This window comes from Emydura macquarii, unplaced genomic scaffold (assembly GCF_026122565.2).
Source record: "Emydura macquarii macquarii isolate MOO-44397 ecotype Brisbane River unplaced genomic scaffold, CSIRO-AGI_Emac_v2 contig_1039, whole genome shotgun sequence".
NCBI classification, from domain to species: domain Eukaryota; kingdom Metazoa; phylum Chordata; order Testudines; family Chelidae; genus Emydura; species Emydura macquarii.
The window spans coordinates 1,548,125-1,568,946 of record NW_027131176.1 but is presented as its reverse complement, the minus strand read 5'-3'; the positions used below and the strand labels follow the sequence as shown (position 1 = coordinate 1,568,946).

Below are 20,822 nucleotides of genomic sequence, written 5' to 3'. Positions count from 1 at the left end.
AATGGAAAGGCACAAGGTTAAATGGGCTTGCTAACTAAGTCAATATTTTGGGTGTCTAAAACTATCTAGATGGAGCATATATTTTCTGTCAGGATACACAGTTCACAGTTCGATAATTCCCTTAACAAGGCAAAATTATCTCAAAGTTTTTCTACCTTCAAGAAGATCATCTTCTTCAATGCCTTTGACAATTTTAGATTTGTAGTCTCGGAAAAACATATATTTCAGCAGCCTTCTAAGCTTTTTCTAAGGGAGGAAAAAAAAGTACATTGACAATTACTAAAATGTATACAAAATGTTGCTTTACAGAATAGGGAGCCTTATAGAACACACTGCATGTGTGTGTAGAGAGAAAAAGTAAGTATATTATTCAGTTAATATGTAATATTTATTAAATATATCCAGAATCTCTGATTTTTGCAGTCAGCTCAGCACATTGAAACTCCCATTGACCTTAATGAATCATCCACGCGAACACTTGCTAATTTGGTCCCTCTACAGATTTATTACACAGTAGACACTTGTTTGCAGCAACACTTTGTGAGAGCAACTGCCGCTTACAAGCAACATTTCCCCTGGGAACACTTTCCTTACTATGAATTGTCGACAGTCCCCATAATGACAACAGCGATTTAGGAGCAACATAGCAAAGGGGCACTGTAACATTGCTACTAATGAGCGTCTACTGTAGTGCAATGATAAAAATGTTATTGACTTGGGCCTACATTTTCAAAAGTGAGAGGTGATTTTTGGTGCCAAATATGTGAAAGCATCAGGGGTCTGATTAGGAATGTAAAAGCCTGTTAAACGTTTAAATGGTAATCAGCTGTTTAATGTTTGAAAAATAGCTGATTACCATTTAAACTGGGCAGCTCTCAGTTGAGGGGTGGAGGATAAGGGAGGCACAGAGCCCAGTGGAGGGGGAGCGGAGGCATGGAGCCCTGCGGAGGGGTAGCCACAGCTGGGTTTGAGCCAGAGCAGCTGGGCAATTCTGGCTTATGGGAGGCGCAGAGCCCAGCGCAGTTCCCCCCACAAGTGCAGAATGGGGTAGGGAGTCAGCTCAGCTCCCTACCAGCGAGAGTTGCCCAGCTACGGCTCTGCAGCAGAGAAGCCACAGCAAGGCAGCTCTCGCTTGGCAGAGAGGAGCAGAGCCCAGCAAAGCTCCCCCTCCTCGTTTAACCGTGTAAACGTTCTATTTTTAGAACGTGTAAACAGATTTTTTTAAACGAATTTTTACATCCCTAGGTCTGGTTTTCAGAAGGTGTATGCTCAGCACTTTCTGAAAATCAGGCCTGCTTAAGGTATCTCAAGTTGGTCACCCAAAATCATTATTCACTTCTGAAAATTTAGATCTATAAACACACAGTTCCAGGAGCTCTGAATGCACATTAATCAATCTCCTCAAACACTTTATTAGAGATGAAAATTTTCAAATATGTCAAAAAAGCCCTTTTTTCAAAATGAAAAATTTTCAATAATTTGTGTTTTGACAAAATCAGAAAACACAAATTGTAGCTGTTTCTCAGCTTTTCAGGTTTCTTTGGTTTATTGTGTTTTCTTTCCTTCTCCTTTCCTCCCCTGTTTAGTGACAAAAGAAAAAGAAATGGAAATTAAACAAGGAAAAAGTGGGGTAGAGAAAAAAGGGGAGGGGGAAGGAAAATGTAAAAAAAAAAAAAAAAAAATTAAACATTTTGAAAAAAAAATCAAAGAAAATTTTGAATATATGAAAATTTGTTCCTTTGGTAAACCTGGAGAATGAAAATGATTGCAAAATTTTTAGTCATAATTCTGTCATTTGTTAACGAGAGTGCTTATTCATAGATTCCAAGGCCAGAAGGGACCATTGTGATCATCTAATTTGACCTTCTGTATAACACAGGCCATAGAACTTCCCCAAAATAATTCCTAGAGTGTATCTTTTAGAAAAAAACATCCAATCTCAATTGATAAATTGTCAATAAGGGAGAATCCACCACAATCCCTGGTAAATTATTTCAGTGGTTAATTACCCTCATTGTCAAAAATGTACACCTTATTTCTAGTCTGAATCTGTATGCTTATTATTGTAGAAAAACCAAGAGGCAGGCCCATATTTTAGTTGCCTAACACTTTCCATTACAAAGTATTCTTGTAGACTTTTTCTGAGACGCTCTAGCAGCACCTCTGTTTGGAGCAAGCCAATGAAATGCACGAGGGACAAAACACTAAGGCTAGAAATGTGCCATTCATTTGTCCCATAAAATTCCAGTCAGGTTTGGCTGTGAAATTAAACGGTTTAAAATCACCATTTCCCTTCTCTTGCTTGCATTCCTCAGGAAAATTTTGGCAACATACCAGAACAATAATGGAAGATGAACATTTTAAGACCAGTCCCTATCACAGCAGCAGCAGAAACCCCATTCTAGGGCTCCTTTGACCACAACACGTACTACCCCACCCAGACCTTTCACATAGCCTCAGTAGCCCATCCTCAGGTCAGGGGGATATCAAACAGGCTAGGAGTCCTCCACCTCACAGCAAAGGAGTGGGGAGAGAAGAGAGAGACAGACAGGCAGGAAATTATATTAAAAAATCCAACATTAAAACAACATTATTTAGGTTGAAACGTCAAGCACTTGAAAGTTAGGAAATGCCATATGTACAGTTGTCATGCACTGAATTTTGCCCTGCAGTATATGCATTACATCTTTAATTATATGATGAAATACTATTTTTTCACGATACCTCCTCATTCAGTGCACAGGATGGACAATACTAGTTAAACAGAAGCTACTCAATATTTTCTATTCTTCTCATTGTTCAATTTCCTTACTTCTAAGTGCTTAACTTTGCAACCTTAATAATGTTCTTTTAGTACAGTTTTTGTGTGTAACTTTCTAGGTTTTTAAAAAGCAAATTGAAAAATGGAAAATCCATCATGTGGCATTATATTGACACCACATGGGTAATTAACAGGGTTGGAACCTATAGATCCACCACACAGACCTCTGACATTTGAGCCAATGGAGTAACTGACAACAGCAGTAATTTGCCATCCTCTCAAGAGGAATGAGACACTTTGCCAGTGGGTTTCATAGATATTTGCTGACAGCACAGGAATGATGAGACTCTGGAATCTTGGGTTCCATTTCAGGCTCTCAAGGAGAACGTGTTCTACCACTTCTTTGCTAAGCTGTCTCTCTAACTTTTGCTCCCAGTCCTGGTCTCCTTGCCCAACCATTCCAGTTCCTTCCTGTCCCCACAGTTCCTTGTCTTCAGTCTCCTTGCCAGTCAGTTCTAGTTCCCCCATTCTGGCTGAAATGCTGATCTGTCTCTCTCCCTCCCCACGATCTCTAAATGCCTCTCCCCTCACTATGTTATTCCCTTCCCTGTCTCCTTCTCAGCCTCCTCATCCAAGCTCCACCCTCCACCCCATTCTTTGCACCAATCTCTTTGCTCCGACAGTCCCACCTATCCCCGTCCTCATCATATTTGTCTCCCCTCCCCCCACCATCTCCTTCCCACTGCCACACTGCTTCCCATTTCCCATATTCTTGCCCAGCCAGTCTTATTCCCTACCCCCTACTCCCAGTACAAGTCTCCTTGCCCAGATAGTCCCAGTTCCCTCCAGCCCCATCTTCCAGTCCCAGTCATGCAGTCCCCCAAACTCCTTGTCCTAATCTACTACCACGCCAGCTTTGGCTTTTGTCACCTCTGTATTTAAGTCAGGCAGCTTCCTCCTCCATGTTTGGCACCAGCAGCGGGGGGCACTGCAAGCACAGGAAAGAGAGGCTCCCTGCTCTCAATTCTTGTACCCAGCCCAACATGGCCTGCACTAGAGCTGCCATTGCAATGAAAGCCATGCTCAGTCATGTGGGCTGGAGCATGCCTGTTATAGTTGGAATCCTTGGAATTTTTATCTGTTCATCTCTAGTAAGTCTCTACTGACCATGTGCAAACTGTTATTTTTCAAAGTCTTATCACTTGACCTAATTTGGGTGCATTCTCCTGGGGACGGCAAAAGGCACATTCCTGACACAGACTACACTCCTGCCAAATTTCAAGTCCATATTCCACAGCATGGAGGGACTACAGCTTCTCAAAGCAAAGGTCACCAGAATTTATTAACATGTCCAAAACAGTGTATTTGTCTCTAGCTTCATTCATAGAAATGGCTGAATCATTTTGGTTAAAATTTCGTGGAAAATTTCAACTTGAGGCAGACAGTTGGCAAGAAATTGTCAGTCCAAATAGCTAAAGTTTTCCAAAGTTATAAACAACTGAAAATGAGGTTTTGTAAAAGGCAACCTTAACAACAGAGGGTGCTGGTACAATGTACCTCATGTACAATAATGAAATGATGATCCTTGTTCGAAAGAGCTTACAATCTATACATTGAGACAAGACAATCAGACATGACTGTGAAGAGAGAAAAGGTCATGTATATATATATACACCATGTTTGTTTGTTCCTGGCCTTAAAATACTTTAGGATAAATGTTAAATTGGCTAGGAGTCTCTTAGATATTGTAGTTTATTTTTATAAGATATGTTCTTATTTTGAGGTCAGTAATAGAAGACTAATCAAGAAAGGGATTTGAAGGAGAAGTGGCAAGCAGGATCAGGGAGGATACTTCATGTTTGGGGATAGTGCAAACAACAGTTGGTTGTGGAAGATGGACACCAGAATTACAATAAGACATGCTGATTGATGAAAATATAAATTTGATGTAGAATGCAATCTGAGGCCTGCAGAGGGATTCAAGTAAGAAGGAAACATTCATAATAATGAGAGTTGAAAATAATTTTAGTTGCAGCATTCAGGATTGACTGGAGTGTACAGTTTGAGGCTGGTAGCACTCAAGACAAAAGAGAACTAGGACATAAACCAGAGTTTTGAAAGCTTGCTTGGGAGAGATGGAGAGGAAACAGAGATGGTTTGGGGAAATATTATAAAAGAACAGACATGATTTATTGACATCCTAGATATAGGATAGGGGAAAGGACAGAGCTGTGCCAAATATCACATCAGGATCCAGAGTTCTGGTAAGTGGAAGACTGTTAGAATGACTGACAGTAATAGAAGTGGAAGGTAGAGATAGTTTAAGGCTTATAATAGTCTAAACTATTATTTCAGATGAAAACAACCTACTAGGTCAACTAGTCGTCATTCTGCCAGTGCAGGTGAAAACAATGAAGTGAAAAATCTATTGATAAATTGAAGTTATTCCAGAAAATAAAAATAAACTAAATTATGGTGAAAATATTCTTTTTATAAATTGCTATTCATAAGGATGCCTTCCTTGGTTTAAACTAAACAAACACATTAAGCTAACAAACACTGTCTAACTTAGAATTTATAACGCAAATTGACTAGCTTATTATGGTACCTTGTCTTTGCGCATCAAAAACAGAAGATCTTCAGCAGAGATGACTCGAGCTCCTCTCAGCTGAGAAACTTCAGCTGCTTGCTGCAACTAATAAAAACAAAGAAATGTAAAACTACTGCTTCTGTAATATACGTTGTACTTACTAGGTTTCAAAATAAGTTCAGATAAATACACTGTGTGGTAACATGTTACAAAATATATATCATCTTAAAAATATAGGCTGGGACTTTCAAAAGTGCCTAAGGGAATCAGTCATCCAACTCCCATTAACCAAAATTCCAGCCATAAATTATATAAAGACTGGAAAAGTTTTGGCATATTTCAGTAATCATAATGCTGCATTTAAAAGTAAAACCTCTTGTGTCTAAGCATACACCATTGTAATTTTTACCGTTTCTTTTCTTCAACTCATTTTCTAAGCAGTCTAGAGAACAGACATGAGTCCTCTAACACAGACAAGTAAAAAACAAAGCTTCTCCTATAAATGTGTCAGACTGGCTGGCTGATTCTGCTCAGAATTTCTGAGCAAAATTAGCAAATACTAATTCTATAAATTTACATAAAGAATTTTTTTAGGAGAAGTCCTTCACTTTCAACAGTACCAACCTTATCCCTAACAGGAATATTCTTTTTCCATTTGAGGGATTTAGAAGAATTAGGGTAAAGTCCTGGCCCCACTGAAGTCAGCAACAAAACTACTGACTTGGGGGGCAGGATTTCACTTAGACTTGAAGGACACAAAGAAAGAATTGAGCAATTTCATAGGCTTAAATCATGGCGGCCAAGGGAGTGCGAAGGGACAGAACTACCTTCATTGCATTGTAATAACTGTGGTGTAAAGACCTGTGCCTCTACAGGCCAGTAAGATCTCCAAGTCCATTCAGTCTTCTGTCCATGGATCAAAGGTCTCCTGAGAAGAGCCTCTAACACAACATATAATAAACAACCCTCTTTGTACTAAGGGCAGAGTGGGTGGCTTCAAGAAAATTGGATGAGTTCACTTCAAAGTTCCAAAAGAGTCCACTTCAAAGACAGCATAACACTAGTTGACACCAAGCCTACAGCAAACTGATAAAGAACAAGTTGCTGGGCTAATGGAACCTGATCCAAAACCAATGAAGTCAGTGGGATTCAATCCACTGAATTTAGTGGGCTTTGAATCATGTTCATGAGGACTTTGAATGCCAGAGGGGTGATGTGGAGTTCTCATTGGACTAGTTGCTTTTTTACCCCAACGTTGGAAAACATTTGTCCAGTAAGGAGGATTTCATCACTAGAGGTTTGCTTTCATCCTGGTCTCTATCAGCTGGTAGGAGGAATACAATTACATTAAAACTTACGTGTATACCTGCAATATGATACAAAAAATATAAATCTCATTTCTTTTCATGCAAAAATGCCTTCATACTCCATTTTCAGAAATACATTAATGCACCTGAAAATAATTTGAAGAAATTCTATCCTTCATACTCATACTAGCAATGGTTTCACTCAGCATCACTGGCTGAATAAGTATATTATTAATCTGAGCTCCCATGCTGCTATGTCTTGAAATAGGCCTATTCAGAAGTTAAAAAGATCAACAAAAACAGTAGCTGTTTCTAATATCCAAAGGAGAAAAAAAAAAAAGCTTTTTGTTTTGGCAAGTGTTCAGTAGGCAAAGGATTCAGTCCATAAATCATAATACTGGACTGCATTAATTTTTTTCCACACTAATCACATGCACACAAAACGTTAACTGTATCTGGTATGCACAACACAAAACATACTGCATGAAAAGCTTCAGATTTTTCCTTGAAATGCTCACTTGGGCCTTTACAGCTACAGAGACCAGAGAGTTTTCAGGAATTCAGAAGTCACAGTAACATAATCTTACTTGAAACTGAACTGGCAAATGTAAGAATGTGAAAAATGATAGTTCTATTTTTTGGCAGAGGCAAAACTGCTTCTTATTCTGATTAGTCTGAGGGCGCACAAGGTACTTATATTTCCAACATAAAATATAAAGAGGCTGGATGAAAATATAAAAAGAATGGGTTGCATTTATCCCGGGTGTAACTCAAGTCAAATCAATGGAGTTACCCTATGGGTGAATTTCGGCCAATAAGTTTATAAGTGTTTCAAAAACTGACCTTGACATGGACAATAATGCAGCACAGCTTTTTCAAATACCATAAAAAACAACCGGAAAACTACTGAAACTGAAAATATATCCGAATGTAACTCTTCTGAGTGCAGGAAGTACCATAATTTAAGACACTTGCATTATCCTTACAACATTCTTCTTCTAATCACAAAAAAGACATCTTAATTTACTTTTGTTTGTCAGCTACAAACAAATCATCGTTCAAAAGATAATGATGATATGAAACTGTGACAAAAATATCATTTAAAGTGAAGGCTTATGTACAAGTTGATTATACTTCCGTTCCAATGAAATAATGGTATAAACTAATCACACTGGGCCAAATTCAGGTCTTATTTACATCCAAGGAAATCTAAAATAAACACACTGAGTTCGACAGAGTTATTCTGAGTTTACACTGGTGCAAGCAAGATCAAAATCTGGCTTAATGTCCTTAGTTCAGATGGATACAATAGGAGTTTTCTCATTTTTGTTCGTTGGTGCACCTCCTTAAATTACTGAAAGCATAATGAAGCTCTGCATTTAATTACTTCAGTTTAAAAAAAAGACAAAACAGGAGAATAATTCTTTCATGCAAGATTATAAAATATGAATTCTTTATTCAAGAGACCATAACTACTTCTGAACTGGTACGTACATATTTACCTGAGTAACTGGAATTCATTCAGGTAAATATGTATCTAGGCATTTTTTTTTTTTTTAAACAAAGTATATACCACATAGTCCAGGTTGGGGCAAAATATGTATTTATATTTTAACTTACATATAATTGACTCATACAAACCATAATATCTGAGTGCAAAGTTATAATTAGCATTGTAATGAACTGTCATATATGACTGTCACAGAGTTACTATTAATATGCAACATGTTTCAATTCCTTCCCTTCCTAGGGTCTGAGGGCCTGGGTTGTCTGCAGCAGAACTCCTGTGATCATGTTGCATAGAGGATTTCAGGAAATGGCACTGAGAATATATACTTCCATCAAGCTCTATAGAGCTCAGCTCCCTAGGAATTTCATGTTCAGCTATGCACCGCTGTGGTCAATAGGATTTTTGCCATTGACTTCAATGGAAGCAGAGTCAACCTCAAAAGCAATGACTTTTTAAAGTGGAACAGCCTGTGATGGGACAAGTGGATCTACTGACACAGACCCCATATGGTTTTTTGAAGGGACTATGTTAGGGGCTACCAAGAATATTCCCGTTCTAAGGCTGCAGTAACAATTGTGGAGTGGCATCAGCGCTGCTCTGAAACCATGGTGAAGATGTATGATTGTTTCCCACCATGGTCCCATGGACTTCCCTGCTCTCTATCTAACTAGAGCACTCAGATTGGGCACTAGGAATAGAATTTCCTGTAGTCTGAGTGCCAAGCTGTGGTGTATGAACAGTTTTTTAAATCTTTAAATTATTTAAAATGTTTAGTCTATATTTGAAAACATCTTTGAGCTATCTTAAAGCATAGGAAGCACACAAATATATTTAGCTTCTTAAAAAAAAAAATTTCAAGCTCAATTTTCTCATAATTAGAAAAAAAATTGAAACCTTGTAGAGTGAATATATTTGTATTAGCCAAATTATGAATCCCTGAAAATGAGGGTTTCATAATGAAAGTGTTGAAATAACCTTAACTACAGCAATGCAAATGGCTCTGTTAATAATTAAGAGTTGATGAAAAATAAGTGTATTTTACAATTTTGCACATTACAAAGAAAGTAGTATATATTGTAACTATATTTTATAATCTAAGAAGAAATACTGGGGAATAATATTTGAAAACCTAATCACTGGTTTAATGACTTTATGAAGTTAACTTTCTTGGCAGAACACACTAGAGTATGTTAACAGTCACCTTAGGGCTATTTATTTTTCTCTCTTTCTTTGCAACTTCTGCAAATTATAAATTAGATTAAAGGAGTACTCACTCTGCCATAACAGTAACAGTTACTTCAGTCAATACTGTCTGTTTTTTCACGATGAACAATTGCACCAAACATTTAAAAAAATATTTTAACAAAACAGATAAAAGGCTGTATTTGTGATACAATTATTACAGTTCTTAAACTACGTTAAAAGAGGGTGCTGAGAAAAGCTAAGTGCTAATGTCTGCATACCTTTAAAGTGGAGCGAGCCAAAAATAATGCTTTAGGAAACTGTTTTTGCTTTCATTATGAAGGTAAATTAGATCATAGTTCATCTGGTTACAACTTTGAGGTTTTTTATGCATGTATCAGAAATAATATATTTTTCATCTTACACTGTGCCAAAAAATGCAACAATAGCTTATTATGAACTCAGGTACAGACTATACGTATATTTTAATATATTCTGTACTTACTACACCAGTACACTTTGAAGGCACATAAGTGTTAGACGTAAACACCGTTTTTAATTTTAGGCTTTTTCATTTACCATTTTTATGAGCAACTAAAGCCTTCTCCAGAAATTCTAGTTTTAATGTAGTAGGGAAAGATATTAAAAAGTGTTTTTATAAGTCAGCACTGTATATGCTCTAAAGAGACACAGCGCACTAAGAGAACGACTACATTATGTGGTCTATTATCGTAGCACTCTAGTAGGTAAAAATTTAGGAGGGGCACAGTGTTTTAACTGCATGACTAAATCCCTGCTTTGTGTTTTGAAAAAGTAAGCTTCATGTTGCAGGTTGATGGATTTCAATTAATTTTTCAGCCCTGGTATTCTGTTCTGAGGTCTTTAGTGGTGCACAGACCTTTGCTAGCCCTCCTCATAGGCTGAATTTCAGCACAATAAGTAGAGGTAGTGACATGTTTCTCAACCCTAATCTGGACGAGGGGAGGTTAGTTCAGCCTTCATGGTCATTCAGTCCTTGGACACTGAGATGAGACACTGCTTTGAAGGGTATCATTTGTGTTTTTTGTGTTTTTTTTTAAATGTGGATATTTTGTTCACTAGCATTTAGACAGAAACCACCAAGTTATTTCACTATTGTCTCAATATCTATCAGATGGTAACAAATTTCAGCTGCCACAACTCGGGCAATATTCAGAGCAGGAGTGTAGAACAGAAAAGCGCAGCAGCTAATTATCAATCTTTGTGCTTTCCAGCTTCCTTTTTCCTTTCTACACGTTTCAGGATCTATCACTCTGTTCTGTACTAAAAATCAGCAGCCAGTTTAAGGTGCAAAGAGGACAGTAACAAGAAAATAGAAAGCTGTTTGATAGCACGGTTAAAGTAAAGGACTAGGAATCTGAACAGAGTTTGGGCTTTAAATCTGAGTGAGCCACTCACTCAGGAACTTTGGCAATTCACTTGACTTCCTTGTTATTAACATTGTTTGTATTACAGTAGCTCCCAAAGGACCCTATCATGAATTACCAAACTTACCATCAATGGAAAACAGGGAAGACCTAGAAGTAGCCTTGAAAATACTTAATACAGACAAGTATTTGTAAAAGAACAAAAAACAAAAAGGAATTCTTCAGTTATTCTAGCGAAAGAGAAGCCATCAATTTGAAAATCACTGGTTTGACCCTCCAGTGCAGCATGCCCAAGTTGTGTTGTTTCATCAGCCCTACCTATCTGGCACTGGGGGAATCATCCCAAAGAGTGGCATAGAGATGCTACAGAGACTTTTCCCTCCTATTAGTGACAGGGCATACCCCTACATTTGTCTAATCCACATCTGTGATTTCAGCACATTGGGGTTATTAGCAGCTTGCATAAATTAGAGCAATCTTCAGACTGTTCTAATATATGTTGGGGAGGGCCAACCTTGTACACAGTGGCCTTTATATTGCAGTGTGCTTTGAGGTACCTTTGCACCCCACTCCCCTGAACAGTACTGCGTACACATTAGCTGGATTCCAGAAACTGGCCTCACATTTCCATCTGAAATTTTTTAAATCCACTATTGCTATAAAAATAAATCCTAAAAATGACTGTAATGGAGAGAGAATAGTGACAAACTGCCAGGCTGTTTGCACTGTGCACTTGACAAAATTTTGGGCATAAATAAATACACCATTTTGCTGATTGTACACATCCTTTCTCAGACCTTGTAACCCTAAGAGGGCATTAACTAGTAACAGCATCAATAAACCTGAAATGGAAAAGTCAGCAGGCATGCATGTACAGGAAGAAAAAGGGGCAGGGGAGAAGTGGCCTTCAGCATGTTGCAAAACACCATTCTAAACATAAACAGAGCAGAAAAATCCAGCCAACCGTTTTTTTTTTTAAACTAGATGGATCAAGTGGAGCAATAATTTACCCATGGTGTGGAGTGAATTTCATGCCAATGGACATCCCTGCACAAAGCCCAAATACTGTTCTGGGGGTTGGGAGGAGTGAATTTCGTCCATGGAGGACATGAAAAGAAAATGAAGCAATATAATTGAATGCTACTTACTAAACATCTATATGGGTAGCTAAAAGGATTTGCTATATTTACCCTAAGGCATGATGAATATTACAAGCCACATTTCACTCAGAATGTGCTAGATTAGCACCCTGCAATCCAGCCCACAGGAGTAGAGCAAGGGACAAAACAATCTCATTTCAGTCCGTGTGTTACTCTTGCTCCATGGGAAAGTAAACTGTGACAACCTTTTTCTGGTGTCGATTACTTCCCCCCTCTCTGCCATCTCAGCCAATTTGGTGATGAGGAGGTAATGAGAGTTCTCCTCCCTGCTTCTCACTACTGCCTGCCCACTTCCCTGTCCACTTTAGTAGGAGGAGGGAGTAGCTGCTCTCCCTTGCCATGCAGGGTCTAGGGATGCTGATAGCCTATAGCTGAGAGTGATGGGGGGATCCTTACAGCCCCCTTTTCTCTGTATGAATGCGCAGCCAGGCTCACAGTTGGTCCCCATTTTAGCTGTATATAACAAGTTTACGTTAAACTACAGTCACATACAGAAATTGGCAAAACACTTTTAAAAATCTCCATTTCCTAAGCCTTTCATAGAATCATAGAATATTAGAGTCGGAAGGGACCTCAGGAGGTCATCTAGTCCAACCCCCTGCTCAAAGCAGGACTAACCTCAGCTATATCGTCCCAGCCAGGGCTTTGTCAAGCCTCATCTTAAAAACCTCTAAAGATAGAGATTCCATCACCTCCCTAGGTAACCCATTCCAGTGTTTCACCACCCTCCTAGTGAAAATTTTTTTCCTAATGTCCAAGCTAGAGCTCCCCAACTGCAACTTGAGACTGTTGCTCCTTGTTCTGTCATCTGCCACCACCGAGAACAGCCTAGCCCCATCCTCCCTGGAACCCCCTTTCAGGTAATTAAAGGCTGCTATCAAATCCCCCCTCATTCTTCTCTTCTGCAGACTAAACAAGCCCAGTTTCCTTAGCCTCTCCTCATAAGTCCTGTGCTCCAGCCCCCTAACCATTTTTGTGGCCCTCCGCTGTACTCTCTCCAACTTGTCTACATCCTTTTTGTAGTGGGGGGCCCAAAACTGGACACAATATTCTAAATGCAGCCTCACCAATGCCAAACAGAGGGGAATAATCACTTCCCATGACCTGCTGGCAATACTCCTCCTAATGCAGCCCAATATGCTATTAGCCTTCTTGACAACCAGCGCACACTGCTGACTCATATCGAGCTTTTTATCCACTGTTACCCCCAGGTCCTTTTCTGCAGAACTGCTGCCTAGCTCTTCGGTCCCCAGTCTATAGCTGTGCATGGGATTCTTCCTTCCTAAGTGCAGGACTCTGCACTTTTTTTTGTTGAACCTCATTAGATTTCTTTTGGCTCAATCCTCCAGTTTGTTTAGGTCCTACTGTATCCTATCCCTACCTTCCAGAGTATCTACCACTCCCCTCAGCATAGTGTCATCCGCAAACTTGCTGAGGGTGCAATCAATCCCCTCTTCCAGATCATTAATGAAGATGTTGAACAAAAAAGGCCCCAGGACCAACCCCTGGGGAACTCCGCTTGTGACCGGTTGCCAGCTAGACATGGAGCCACTGATCACTACTTGTTGAGCCCTATGCTCTAGCCAGTTCTCTATCCATTTTATAGTCCATTCATCCAACCCATACTTCTTTAACTTCCTGATAAGAATACTGTGAGGGACAGTATCAAAAGGTTTGCTAAAGTCAAGGTATATCACATCCACTGCCTACCCTACATCGACAGAGCAAGTCACCTCATCATAGAAAACAATCAGGTTGGTCAGGCATGACTTTCCCTTGGTGAATGCGTGTTGACTGTTCCTGATCATCTTCTTCTCTTCCAAGTGCCTTAAAATGGATTCCTTAAGGACCTTCTCCTTTCCATACTATCAAACTTACTTGTTTGGATCTATCAGCAATTAGTGATTTGTTACTACATTAAACAAATTAACTAATGGAAGCACATATACACTACTTTATTAAAATTACTTCCATCATTCCTGTACACATATTGCTATTTCAATAGAAGTTAAGCCTGAAATCAAAGAATCTGCTGTAATATTTCTTAAGTCTATTTTTATATAACTATTTCAACTGCATATATGACCCGCACATTTCTAAAATGAAATCCTACTATTGCAATTTTAAAATATTAAAACAAAGAGAAGAACTTTTAGTATGAACAATTCTCAATTTTAATTTAAGCTTCAACAAGTTAAATGGTCATTTTCCTTTTTTTTCATTTAAATTCCTGAATTAAAGCTGGAGGTCTAATATTTTCATGTCCATAATCTTTGCAATCTACATAGAAAGAAAGTCTTTAGCGTTCTTGGTACTGTCTAAAAGCCAATACTGATCAAAATTTGAAGAGAGAAACCTATTATACTAGCAATGGTGAAACCAGGACCTCTACTGAAGTGAATCATAGACCAGGATTCAGGAACTCCTGAATTCTAATTTCACTGTCGTCAAGTAGCTCACTAAATGGCCTCAGGGAAGTTACTGAGCCTCTCCATTTCTCTATCTGTAAAATGGGAATAATGAACCCAGTTCTCCTCTCACATGTGTAGTATTTACCCACCTCAGGTAACATCCCAGGATGTTGCAAGGTTGTGAGAGGGTGTCAAGTTCTAGGAGCCTGCAGGAAAATGCAAACTCTTATGCTGACTCCTCCGGGAACCCAGACCAGATGCCTCTTACAGGCAGGGCTGGATTAAGGCAAAAGCATTACAAACGTATGGCTAGGAGCCCAAGTCCTGAAGTTTGAAAAATGTGATCTGAATGTAAATGGTGCAGTGGTGTCTACATAAGTCTACAGACAGCTTAAAAGAGTAGTTCAGAAAGATGTGAACTCCAAGACCAATTGCTCTGGGTGGCCACCTCTCCCTCAACAGAACTTTGTGGCAAGAAGAGAAGACTGCACGGGCCCACAGCACCTATCCCACCCGTCAGATACATTCTAGAAACTGGGGTCCCACTGAAAGGCAATGGGAGTTGGGTGCCTAACTCCCTTTAGCTCCTCTGAAATCCCAGCCTAAATAAGTAAGGAAAGTATTAAAAGAAATAATACTGAAATCACCTAATCTTTGACTTCTCACTTTCATAAGCAATTGTGTCATTTTTGCATCAGTATGTATGCAGCTAGTTCCAAGCTGTGTATATAAGGGGCACATTCCTTCTAAATAAATATGTCTGACTTCTCTTCATGATTCCATAAGGCTGATTTTCCAAACAAATTAATTTATAAAGTTATTAGCCATAAATAACTGAACTATTCTTTTTGAATTTTTAAATAACCAGTTAACTCTCTTAAACACTGAATAAATTATGTTTTCTGATATTTGAGCTATTAGTTTAAATCATTTCTTCTGTATTTATTATTTCCACTGTCTTTATTACCGTATGCACACCAGCATGTAAGGTTTACATTATATCAGAATGTCCTCTCCTGTGGTTTCAAATGCACTTGACAGCCAAAGCCAGGCACCATTTAGGATTATTGTGATGCAGTTATTAATTTTGCAAAGTAAAATAAATTGTTCTTTGTTGGCTTACATGCCATCCTAACATTCTAATTATGTGCATCGTGAGCATATTAATAAGTTTCCTCCCTTCTTGTGGTGTTACAGAAAGTAGCATTTATTTAATCTTGTAGGATTAAATTGATTATATAGAAAAATAATATTTATTCTATATTTGTTTTATCAAATTAGATGCAAGATACTAAATAAATATTATTCTCTCTTATGCTGGTGCTAGCCAATGGCCTTCAGCAGGGTTACCCTGGGGAGGCGTTAGCGCGTGTAAAATTGTGGATATAGCAAACCTTGAAGATACATAAGCAGTGTTACCTGAAAATGTTTGCGATGTAATACAAAACTAAGCAACACTTTCCTGGTTTCCCTTTTTGTCATAAGCCAGAAAATTAATAAACATTTAACTATTCCAAAATGAAGATTAAACACATTTTTGGTAGGCCTGAGGCTGACAAAAGATTATCAGGAAGAAAAAAAAAATTTCTAATGAAAAATCAAAGCAATGTTCAGCCACGTTCTTATGGAATGTGATGAAAGGAGAACTGACAGGGACTTTGACTCTTCCAGCTTAACAGATATGAAAAACAAAAAAGACTCTCCTAGAGAGCCATAAAAAGAAGACCAAATACTTAAGATAAAAATTAAATCCTGTGAAGAACCAGGGCTTTGACTAGAGGAAACATATGCAACAAATGGTTTAGAAAGGGTTTTACTATGAGGTGGACAAAACAGAACATACAGTAAGTGTATGTATGTATGAGGTGGACAAGACGGAACTGCAGTAAGAAGTCAAAAACATAAAACAGTGGCAAGATGGATTCCAAGGAGGTGCTCAAGAATCATTCAAAGCACTGCTGAAATATGCCATTGCACGTCCCCCCTGGTAGGTCTGGGCTAGTGGCTGAGGAGGAGCAAGACTTCTGAACTTTCAGATGATCTTCCAAGTGAAGAGCTGAATTTGTAAAGATTCTCGTTGAGTTGCAGTTTTAAGATTGAAAGGCCAATTTCTGATTCTTGCGAAAGAAAGGAACCCTTACACCAAGATGATTGGAAGGCACAAAAGTCAAAGAGGTCATCAGTATGACTCTGAAAATTCCTTGCTAATGAATTTCAAGATTACTGCAAAACAATTTATCATCCATAACAACAAGAGAGCAAACTTGGGTTTTGAATGAAAATTGATATTTTATATCCTTAGCCAAAAAGGGTGACAGTTAAGAATTATTTGTTGTCATTGGTGCACCATCACATAGCCAAGTAGATAGTAATATTTCTGTAGTACTCCAGAATTAAAATGTCCAAGAGAATGAAATTTAAACAAGATATAAATGAGAATTAAAATATTTCAATAAGACCTGCTCCATACCTCGCCCCCTAAAGCTTGAAATTCCCCCTTTTTAGTCTCTACTCAGACACTCAAAATTATTCTCCTCCCTCTCTAGTCACCTAATTTCATGTCTGAGAGTTAGAATTATTGGAAACCACTATTGCACAAAGGGGATCTTCTTTCTGCCTGTCACATTGAGGATATGGATTTTCAAAACCTCATTTGCAATATGAAGATACATAAAAGAGAGGAAACTGGACATCAGGCAAGCTGTCTAGTCCTGAGGCACCACACTTGGAGTAGAAAGAACTGGGTCAATGACTTAATAGCCTGATCCAACTTAAGGGGCATGAACAAAAGTTCTCCCACCGCCAGCCTCAAAAGAAAATTATCTTCGCTTCCTGGGAAGAAAGAGCTTTAATTTCTAATTAGGTATAAGAATCTAATTAGAGTTGAATACAGAAAGGTGGATTGGATGAAGAACCTTGTGGCCTTCAAAGAGAACTGTGCCCTGTGATCATGATAAAGACGCCAAACTTGAAGAATCTTTTTGTTATCCATCACCCAGAACTGGAGATTCGGGGGCTCCCTCTTACGCATATGTTTTTTATGATGATTGTTCTCTTCTTTAATAGGGAAGATAAAAAATGAAGAGATAGAAAGGCTGGGTTTGAGTTTCAATGGAACTTACTCCTTAAGTGACTTAGGTGCTTTTGAAAATTTTATCCAACAGCCAAAAGGAAACTAAACATCAGTATCATATATTTCATGAGTGTGAAGTTCATACCCAATTTTTTACAGCAATTAATATATATTTTTTAAAAGGAAGCTAAGGAAGGACTAAGAATAGGGGGGAAACAACCACCCAGCTTTTTTGATAATTATCTCCAAACTGAATTTATCTAAAACATTTTAGATATGAATCTAGCATAAAACAATTTTTTTATCTCTGGATACAATAATTGGCTCCTTGACCAGTCTAATTATTCAAACAAAAAGAAATAGGCTTTTTGAGCAACATCATCTGTTATTGGAGACTAAGTTTCAACTGGCTAGTTTTGTATTTGTGCTCCCAAATTACACCATATTCATTAGAGATTGCTCACACCAATTCTTCAATAAACAGGAGGAATGCAAGTTTTGGAGCACACATCTGATTTGTGTAGCTGAGTACTACCGATTGTTTTCATAACACCAGCAAACAATAAAACAGAAATGAAAGCAAACAACTGGTCAGTTTATGTGAGCTGAGTATCTGCTACTTACCAAAGTCTGATTCAAATTTATTGTGGCAGCACTAACCGGAACAAATGTAAATTCTACAGTGTTTGACAGTCATACAAATACTGAAGTTCACCAACTGCTCAATACTTCTGGAGACTTTTTTAAAAAATGGCAATAAAGAGTATTGTGTAGTAACTATAATAACTAATAGAAATGAACAATACATTTTCATGGTAAATATAGTTACAAAAGACATAAAAAATGAAATTCCATTAGAATATCAATATAAACAGCATGCAAACAAAGTTAGAACAAGGAATGCACAAAAAAATTTAGTTCCAGTTTTCTGTTTTTAGCAATATAACATAGACTTAAACTAACATATAATTTGCTAGTCAGTTACCAAAAAGCCCTTCAATCTGTCCTTCAATCTTTATTCATAATATTAAGGGAAACTACTTCTCAATTTGTAAAGAGGACATGATCAGAATATGTACAGGATACAAACATGATTTAGGGAAAATAGATTCCTCCCCACTGCAAATATTTAAAGAAATTTTCTCCTAAATCATGAAACCTCCAGTTATATTGAGCATGAGTAATGTTTACCAAACAAAAGCTGAATTGTGAGCAACAACAACACACTGTTGATTGTGAGCTCTCTGGGGCAGGATGTACATAATACCTATCACAATTTGGCCCCGAGTTGCAGTGAGGCCTGTATATATTACTGCAATAGACAAATCATGAACATAATTTTAATATTTTGGATAAATATTTAAAAAATTAATAAACTGTCAACAGCACACGACACTTCAAAAAGAGAAGGCAAGAAGATTCCTCTCAGAAGTATCTAAGTGTCTTACCAATTAACTCAGATGGAGACCCAACAGCCCAAATACATGGATGAGTGCCCATATAAATGTAATGTGGGGTAGGACAATTGTTGGTCAGAAAATTTCCATCAAGGTGAAATTCTGATGAAAATCAGAAAAATAAGTTGATGAAAATTTCTGGAAAATATTTGTTCTCCCACCAGTCCCAGAATTTTTTAAAATGCAAAATGGGAAATTACCCAAGAAATTTTGTTTTGTTTTCCGACCATCTGACCAACAATAATACAGGCGTCTTAATGAAATGATTTTTTAAAAATGTTTGTGAAAGAACTGTGTTGTAGGAATATAAGAGTATGGAAGAAGGTGTGAAGGTAAGAATAGGATTTTTCATGGGTGGATGAAGAACAGTAAAGGAGAAGATAGGAGAGACATGCAGGCCAAATGAAGAGAGTAGAAAGAAATGCAAAGCAGCACACCATCAACTTTGAACAACAGATATTTGTACATGAAAAACGGCATTGAATCCCAAGTCTTATTTAATGTGCATTCTTTAATTAGCATTCATTTCCCAAGGACATTGATTTGAATGGCCTGTTTCACATCAACTTAGCATAGAGAGAAAGGATCACTTTTAAGCCGTGAAAGGGCACAGAAAAAAAATAAACAAGCCTGCTGAACATAATTTCCTCTTTATTGCTACTGCAAAGTTATGAAATGAAATCTATTATTTAATTACATTGGATCAAGCAACAGGAAGAGAAGGGAGTGTTCAAGTCACAACATACCTATAAGAATAAATTACTACACTTCCTTTTTGGTAGAAGACAGTTTAAATGTATGGATTCAAATTATCCAAACAGTTCAAATAAAACAACTACTGAGGTGAGGGGAACCTCTTTATGGAGGCATGGAAGACTGCAAATGCACTCTAAAAATGACAACCAAAATATCTGCTGAAAGTGGAAAATAAAAACCAACATTTCTGCTGTAACACTCTTTCAATATTTGGAAAAAACTACCTTCATTCAATATTCTCCTGCAACCTGAAGAGAGTTTCACAACTGTACAACAGCTTCTAAGCTTGGTTTGCCTTTTTAATTGTCTGTGCTGAAGACTGTTTTAGTTTGTTAACTATGAAGCCTCCAAAATTTGTCTGGCTATTACAACCAAAATTTTATTAGCCACGTGGGATGTGCCTTAGCTATGCTTGAGTAACGTTTACTAGATCTTCCAAATTGAATACAACTGTTAGGAAATAAATTACTTTAACTTTTTCTTTCTTTGGATTATATGCTTGGCAGAAGGAAAATATGGAATTTTTAAACAATAATGAAAAGATAAGTGGCATTCTATGATATTGGGATAGATCACTTTGCATCTGGCATAGGTCCTGCAACTGAGAAATCATCAGTTAAATGTTGTGGTCCCATATATCATACATATTCCCGTTGACTTGAGTGGAGTTACTCTGGAATACGAGCACAGAATTTCCCACTAAAATCTTTTTTTCTCTTTAAATACACCATGTAGTATTTAGTTATTAAAAGCATTTAATCTACTAAAGGATAAAACTTTGCCTCCAGTGATTTCTACAATAAGAAATAAATAATACTCCATACAGTGGCTGCACTTAAAAAGTTGCCTACATTCTGAAAGATTTTAGTGGTTTCAGAGACATTCCCGATATTGGAAAGGAGGAATATTCTGGACTGGTAAGATTGCCCCAAACTGAAAAATATATTAAAGTGTAATTGCACTTCAGATAATCTTCCTTTAGTTTAAGCAAAACATAGTAATGAATTACTTAAAAGCAATTGCATGTATGTTTCAAGTCCCTGTGTGATAAATGTTTATATCCTGTACTATTATAATAATAATCATACTTTGCACTTGTGTCTTTCATCTGAGGATTTCAAAACATTGTAACTATAGTGCCCATGGCCAAGATGGAATCTGTTCTATGGGGCAGCTCTAGCCAAGAAAAGGCACATGCAGGAACATAAT

At 37.7% G+C, this 20,822-nt stretch overlaps 1 protein-coding gene across 4 annotated transcripts in view; it reads right to left on the bottom strand.

Moving 5' to 3' along the window:
- Nucleotides 1–20,822, bottom strand: part of SUPT3H (SPT3 homolog, SAGA and STAGA complex component) — a 475,306-nt gene that overhangs the window by 132,844 nt on the left and 321,640 nt on the right. For all 4 annotated transcript variants that reach the window (XM_067544944.1, XM_067544942.1, XM_067544943.1 and 1 more), the window contains 2 exons: nt 5,370–5,456; nt 156–246 (listed from right to left, as the gene is read on the bottom strand). In XM_067544944.1, the coding sequence (XP_067401045.1) occupies nt 156–246; nt 5,370–5,456 (178 nt within the window). The remainder of the gene's footprint in view (nt 1–155; nt 247–5,369; nt 5,457–20,822) is intronic.